The 7280-nt window shown below is 35.7% G+C and overlaps 1 protein-coding gene across 1 annotated transcript; it reads right to left on the bottom strand.

Moving 5' to 3' along the window:
* Positions 1-560: 560 nt before the first annotated feature.
* On the bottom strand, positions 561-3380 carry LOC145568594 (APO protein 3, mitochondrial-like). Its single transcript, XM_081628027.1, has 3 exons — positions 3274-3380; positions 2390-2811; positions 561-1557 (listed from the first exon to the last, which is right to left on the bottom strand). The coding sequence occupies exons 2-3, from the start codon at positions 2788-2790 to the stop codon at positions 666-668; spliced, it is 1293 nt and encodes a 430-aa protein (XP_081484153.1). The 5' UTR covers positions 2791-2811; positions 3274-3380; the 3' UTR covers positions 561-665.
* Positions 3381-7280: the final 3900 nt, after the last annotated feature.

Below are 7280 nucleotides of genomic sequence, written 5' to 3' on the forward strand. Positions count from 1 at the left end.
GTTTGTCTACTGTTATAATTCGTACGCCATTGGAGTTAGCTCCTGAAATGTAACAAGGTGGACAGTTAGCCTCATTTTTGATGCATGAGCTGGAGCAACTTCAGCACAGACACTATTCAAACTCAATATTAAGCCACATTAAAGATCAGACAAAACCAGTGCATGGCTTGACAAATGTAGAGGAGTTGATTAAATGGACAGTTTCCTGCAGACTCACTAGCAGAGGCGAATAATTACTTTTTGTTTGTCCGGCTAGGAGAGAGGGAAAGTAGCATAACATGAAAGGGAAATATGTTTGATACCACATGTAAAAAAAATATCCTTTACCAGGCTTCACTGCTTGATCAGCTTCTTTATTAAGAAATGACAATAGACCATCATATGCAAATATTCAAAGTTGTAGCATTGAAGCACCCCAAGCCAGAATCCTTGGGCTAGCTAGCCATGTTGATGGCTTGACGCAATGTCATGAACATCACGACAATAAGAGCAAGGGAATAAACTCATTAGAAATAGTTCTCTGCTTTTCATTTTTAGTTTGATCCATGTGAGTTCATCGATGCAATCAGTAAGGTATCACTAAATTTCCATTGTTCTGTCCACTTGCTCACTGCGAGAAAGGTTTCACCATCACATATCAATGAACATTTTATTTGTAACAAGCATCATACAACAAGATCCACCTCATCAATATCGGGAGGAACCACATCTAATCTCAACATGCTTTGGTATTGTTCTGGAACAGGCGCACCTGCCTGCACACACAGCTCTACCACAGCTGGAGCCTTGCCATAGTATCTTTTTAAATTGTTGCACAAGGGTGGGCCAGTAGGATCTCGAACATGCCAGACATAGTTGGGGCCCACAAGATCATCTATGGTTGCCTCTTGCCACGCATGCAAACCATCACGAGACTGGTGCCTACTGGCTTTGCACATCCTCAGCTTGTGTCCTTTGGGACCCACCTGAACCTCAGGGCAGTAACCACACGTCCATACTGAGTATTTCTCCATGATCTTTCGCGCACCTGATATCATCTCAAACCAAGATGTCATTGTCCCAATGCTCAATTCTTTCAAGCTTCCTCCCTTCTCAGGATTCAGTTGTACCAATGGATGAATAAGATCTTTTATAGAATCACCTTTCATATCTTCTACTTCTGTCATGAAACCAGAATCTATTTTGAGATTATCATCACTACGACCTTTATCATGATTTGCATTACTCTCATCCATTTCAGGATCGAAGTCTACGATTCTTCCTTCAATACAGTAGACAGGTTTTGTTCTCCTCCTCACAGGATACTGTTCTAGATTAACACCAGCTTGTATACAGAGTTCCAATATTGCAGAGACGCGAGGGACATCAAATCTCTCATTATGAACAACTCTTGGTTTCCCAACGCGGTCATTAAGGTGGAAGCATTTGGGAAAGTCGATTACATCAGTTAAGCGTCCTTTTTTCCAATCATGCATAGCACTGCGAAAACCACTCCTTGGTCCAGTACAGGTACGAATTTCATGCCCAACATGGCCAATATGAATTTCTGAGCAGAACCTGAAACGAACCAAAAGTCATCTACATGTACTGGCAAAATAAACAAGCCAATAATTAACTGACTAAAGCTCATAATTAAAAATATTGTCACATCGTTTAGAGAAGCTTAGGCTAAGCCTACAAGTCCAAATAATGGTTATCCTGTTGATGCACCATCTAAGAGAGAATTCAATTACTGTTTTTTTTTTTTCGTTTTTTTTCTCCAGATGTTGCAACATATATTGGCTGCTATCATAGTGTTAACAGAAACACAATATCTACTCTTATGTTTTATGTTTCTTGGATGCCAAACATGAGACAAACAGTCATAGCAGCTGTCCAGTAATGTAATGCTCTAACCAATACAGCAGCTATTATCAACTGAGTCAGTAAAACAGTCACAGATAGATGCATTGATTCGATTTTGCTATCCATCACGGGCAGAAGTTAAAACCATTTTCACAGAAATTACCATCTATACACAATAAGTTGGTGTACCATTTTTACTACTATTGTACTATGTCAACTAAGACCTTTTTTTTTCAATTGCAAGATGTGTTCATTAAAAATTCCTACATATCAAACATGGTATTGGATATACCTTGAAGCACACCCTGATTTTAAAAACACATGACAAGAAGTTGATAGAAGAACAAATAACTTTCTTTGGCTAATGATTATTAAATGATAGCAATCATAAATGACTTGAAAAATTCAACAGGTAAATTTATATTAAGTAACCAAGAAATACTAGTGAAAACAACTTTTCAAGTTCAAGAACCAATCTTTCTACGAAATGGTGTAGTTACTGGAGAACAACTTATTGAAAAATAACGCAATATACAAAACTAACCTGCATCTGAGAACAGGTATGAAGGAAAGGAGCTTGGAGACGCCAATGAGAAGAGACTCCCGTGCCCAATAAACTCGTCTAGACACTTCCACAAGCTCAGGAACAAGAAGGCCATTATCTGGGGGATGCTCAAGGACTCGACAAGGATTCAACCTCAACAATTCCCTTTCCTCCTTAGCTCTCTTTATAAGGGTTTTCATGGGAGTTACATACGGCTTCCTCTCCGATTTGCATCGAGGAGGCCCCGGTAAATCTAAATACAATGGATCATCGACTTCTCCTCCAAAGGGAATCACCCTTACATCCTCCCCATCAAAACCGCCTCCATGACAATGTCGGCTTACACAATAAAGATGACAGCGAATGTATTGATGTAACTTGATTTTCTTCACCAAACTCATGACAATTTTCACACATTCAAGCTGAAAATCAAGCTCATTTTACATCAAAATTCAACATATTAATTCAAATTCAAAACAATCTTCAGAAGAGAACACAACTAAGAAATCCATGTCATAAATTATACAATAACAATATTCTCATAATCTGCAAAATTCCCAACAACTTGACAATTTCTTTGAATTTTTGTTTTCATTAATAACCCACATACTAAACCATACTCCATAAATTAGTAATACAGCAGCAGAAGCAAGAAAACAACACCCAAATCAAAGACATTGAAAGCTAACACTCCCAAGTTATATAAACCAAAGTTGACTCAATTATTAAACTAATCTTCCAGTAATTACGTTAAATTCTTCGAGAATTAATAACCCAATATTTTAATAATCAATCCAACTTAGAAGAACCCTAAATTGAATTAAATTAACGATTACCACTAGATTTTGAAATTGATATTCGATGATTAAAAAAGAAAAAATTACCTCAGACGGTAAACAATGCTCACAAGTCGCTTCAATGGAGGAGAGAGAGGGAGGACTGCCGCAGGGCAGCGCAAACGTGGAATAATCTCACTCTGTGTATTTGGCCATTTTAACCCTTTTTCAAATGAAAATTTTTGTTTTCCCTACCTTATAAAAAGTTGGAGATTGTTTTTATGAATAGTGCACGGACTATTATACCCCTCAAAATGTTTTTTTACCTTCTTACTCCCAAGTGTAATTTTGTAATTACCTTATAAAAAGTTGGAGATTGTTTTTATGAATAGTGCACGGACTATTATACCCCTCAAAATGTTTTTTTACCTTCTTACTCCCAAGTGTAATTTTGTAATTATTCTAAAGACCCATCAATTAATTAGAAATTAAATGATGAATGGAATAATAAAGTTTAAAATTTTCTATATTAAATTTAATGGGGTTTATGATTTTATTACATGACAACATTAGTCACTAAACAATGAAAGGTTGTTGCTAAATGTGGGAGTTTTTTTTTTTTTTTCTATATTTTGTGAAGGTCGAAATTAACGACTTACATATAATCGTGTTTAAAGGACATTGAAACTAATGAAATTAATCTATGATTGTGCCGAAATAGATGTACTAGAAAGAAAGGAAACCAAACTAATTATGGTGAAAAGGGGAAGAAAGAAAGAAGGGATTCAAGGGAATTGTTAAGGGAATTATGGGTTGCATAGGGTTAATTTACTGCAAAACCAAAAATTAAGGTTAAGCAATAGAGAGATATTCCTTTACTGATCCATTAACTCATCCACTCCGCGCGCAACGCGCGCTTTGACTGCCCTAGTTTAAAAAAAAGGAATTTTGAATTTTAACAACACAATAATGGTTCGGGTACTAAATCACGTTCAGTATTTATAACGCTCGTATTTTAAAATGAACATGCCTTTAAAAACCATCCTTTTAAACCCATTAAAACTTTTTTTCTTTTCACTTTTACCTTTCTCTCTCTTCACCCTTTTCACCTACCTTTCTCTTTCACCCAAATTCAACCCCCAAAATCAACCACCACCACCATCGGTTACCATCAAATTCAACCACCAAGAAAACCTTTTTTTTTTAAAATTTTGGCTTCGATGCTACAAGGGAGGCGCAGATGTCGAGAAATTGAAAAGGCAAGGGAGTCGTCATAAACAAGCAGGTGAGTCGACTTTTTTTTTTTTTTTTTCCGTCGACTTTGAACGTCCAGGCCTGAAATTTTAGGATTTGTCGTGGAACATTCTAAAATTTCAAGCATTCCTACCAAGGTTTGCCTGAAATTTTAGAATGTCCCATGGTAGATTCAAAATTTTCAGGCGTTTCCACGAACATAGAAAATACAATTCGAGGAAAGTCTGAAATTTTAGAATGTTCCACGGTAGATCCTAAAATTTCAGGCGTTCCTCTAGCGATTATGAAATAATAATAAAAACGTCAAAAATTCAGATGACTCACCGAATCCGTCCGCATAGGCGACCTCTTCAATGGCGGTCGTCAATTCCGCAAATTCGTTCATTCACCGCTTGTGTAAATCGTTGTTGACTAAAGGTTTTTTTTAAAAAAAAATTATGATGTGGAGTGGTGGCTAGTAGTTGGCTGGTGGTGGTGGTTGTTTGGTGGCTAGTGGTTGTTTGTAATGTCGTGTTAAAATACGGGCGTTACCCGTTGAATACCGGACGTGATTCAGTAATTCAATAATGGTTTTTACCACTACAAAAAAAAAAACTTTTATTTTATTTTATTTTAACACCACAAAATTTTAAAAATTTGCCTTTTACCACCCCTTAACTAATTTATGGATGAAATTCGTTAATGAGACTTATAATGCTACGTGTCAGCATATTATTAGTTTAAAAAAAAATTTAGAAAAACAAAAACCCTAAAAGTATCCCAGCCATCCCACCCTCACTGTCAGCCCCACCGCCGCCGGTAGCGTGCCGCCACCATTTGCTCTCTTTAACGGCCCCGTTCCCAGCTTCAGCCACCGGAAAATCCTCTCCCTCCCTTTCCTTGTCCCCAAAATCGACAGCCCACCCCAACAACCACCAAAAACAGCTGTCGTTTTTCATAACCCTTACAAACGGCCACCAAAAATGACCGATAGTGGTCGAAATCATTTGATTTAGGGCCTAAATGGTCGATTTTGACCTTAAATTGGTTGATTTTGACCGTAAGTAGCGATGATGATCGTTTGTTTTTAGGTTGTTTGAAAAACGAACGACCGTTTTTGTGGGCGCTGGGGACCGACGGTCGGTTTTGAGGAGGGGGAAAGGGAGGGCGGCGCTTTTTCCGATGGCTGGGGCTGGAAATGGGAGGATTAGGGTGAGGATGTGGTGGTGGTGCGCCGCCGGAGGGTTAGGGTGAGGATGTGATGGTGGAGCGCCGCCGGCGGTGGGGCTGGGGTGGCTTGTTTAGTTTTAAGGGTTTTGGTTTTTTTTTTTAATTTTTTTGTCCAAACTAATAATATAGCGACACGTGGCACAATAAACCCCAGTTAATGAAAATTTGAATGGAAAATGTTAAGTGGTGGTAAAATCAAAATTTATAAACTTTCGATGGTGTTATTTTTTTAATTATTTTTTTTTTGTAGTGTTAAAATCCATCTTCGTGTTTTTTTATGGTGTTAAAATTCAAAGTTAATATTTGGATTTTAAAAAATCAAATGTTCCTTTTTAAAAAATATTCATCATAAATGTTCCTTTTTTCTAGTTTCATCGTTTGAATCAAATGTTCGTTTGAATCAAATTGGCTACCTTAGTAAACATTTTAAACCAAGTTTCATTAAAGTTAACAAACAATTAACATTTAAAACCTAACCTTAGTAAACGTTTAACTAAATGTTTTTTCAAGCTTTTCATTGACTTTTAGGTTTTAAACGTTAATTGTCTGTTAGGTTAGGTTTTAAAAGTTAATTGTCTTTTAAGTTTTAAACGTTAATTATTGTCTGTTAGGTTAGGTTTTAAATGTTAATTGTCTGTTAGGTTTTAAACGTTTTCTCAAGCTTTTCATTTGATTCAGACGTTTAAAACCTAACCTTAGTAAATGTTTAAAACCAAATTTCATTAAAGTTAGCACACAATTAACGTTTTTAAGTGAATAAGTTTACGTTTGTAACTTTTTAAAAGTTTCAGGCTACCATTGAGAATTGTAAAACAAATTGGCTACCATTGAGAAAAAACAAAAATACGAGGCTACCATTGAGAATTTCCCTTATATGAATCATGTTAGTATCATGCCTAAAATTTTATTAATAATATATTTAGTATCATGTTTAGGATGCTATTAATTTGTTCTCTAATTAATATCAAGTTGCTTCCAATATTTTTATACATACTTACTTATTCTATTTGATTTATATTATTACATTTGTTTTGATCATTGAATTGAATGTTTAATTGGGAATACATAATTGCAAATAATCACGCCTAATAAGATAATTTGGCAGCCAGTTTAGGTTCCCAATAATCTTGTTGCTAAATTCCAGCGATCACAATAATTAGATTTATGTGTGCATTAAATATTCAACCAACTTGGATTAATTACTTCCTCCGTCCCTTAATACAAAGCCTCTTTTGGTTTTTGAGCGGGAATTAAGAAAGTTGTAAATTCTTTAAGACTAATGATTAAAAGTACATATGTGCATGTGGGGTTAAAGAGAGATAGAGAGAGAAAAAGTAATTAGGAATAATTGAAAAGATTGAGAGAGAAAGTATTGAGAATTGATATTAAAAGTACAAAAAAGTAAATGAATAAAGATGACAACTCATCAAAAAGAGGGTAATAATGTAACAAATACAATCTTTAAATAGAAAGAGGCATTGTATTTTGGTTTACCCAAAAAGGAAATGAGGCTTTGTATTAAGGGATGGAGGGAGTATAATTTAAAGTGAATTGAATATTGTTTGTATGTCTTTTGAGTTGCAACTAATACATGTCTTTATAAGAATCGAGTAGAGGCCAATGCATGCGAAATTAGGTTCATGACTCAATCT

The sequence above is a fragment of the Chenopodium album genome, chromosome 11 (genome assembly GCF_948465745.1).
Source record: "Chenopodium album chromosome 11, dcCheAlbu1.1, whole genome shotgun sequence".
NCBI lineage: Eukaryota > Viridiplantae > Streptophyta > Magnoliopsida > Caryophyllales > Amaranthaceae > Chenopodium > Chenopodium album.

Bases quoted from the DNA above. Each gene is read 5' to 3' on its own strand.
- LOC145568594 (XM_081628027.1), bottom strand. From the start codon at position 2,790: ATGAGTTTGGTGAAGAAAATCAAGTTACATCAATACATTCGCTGTCAT. The intron at 1,558-2,389 runs GTTAGTTTTGTA...GGTTCGTTTCAG, and splicing joins ATACCTGTTCTCAGATGCAG to GTTCTGCTCAGAAATTCATA.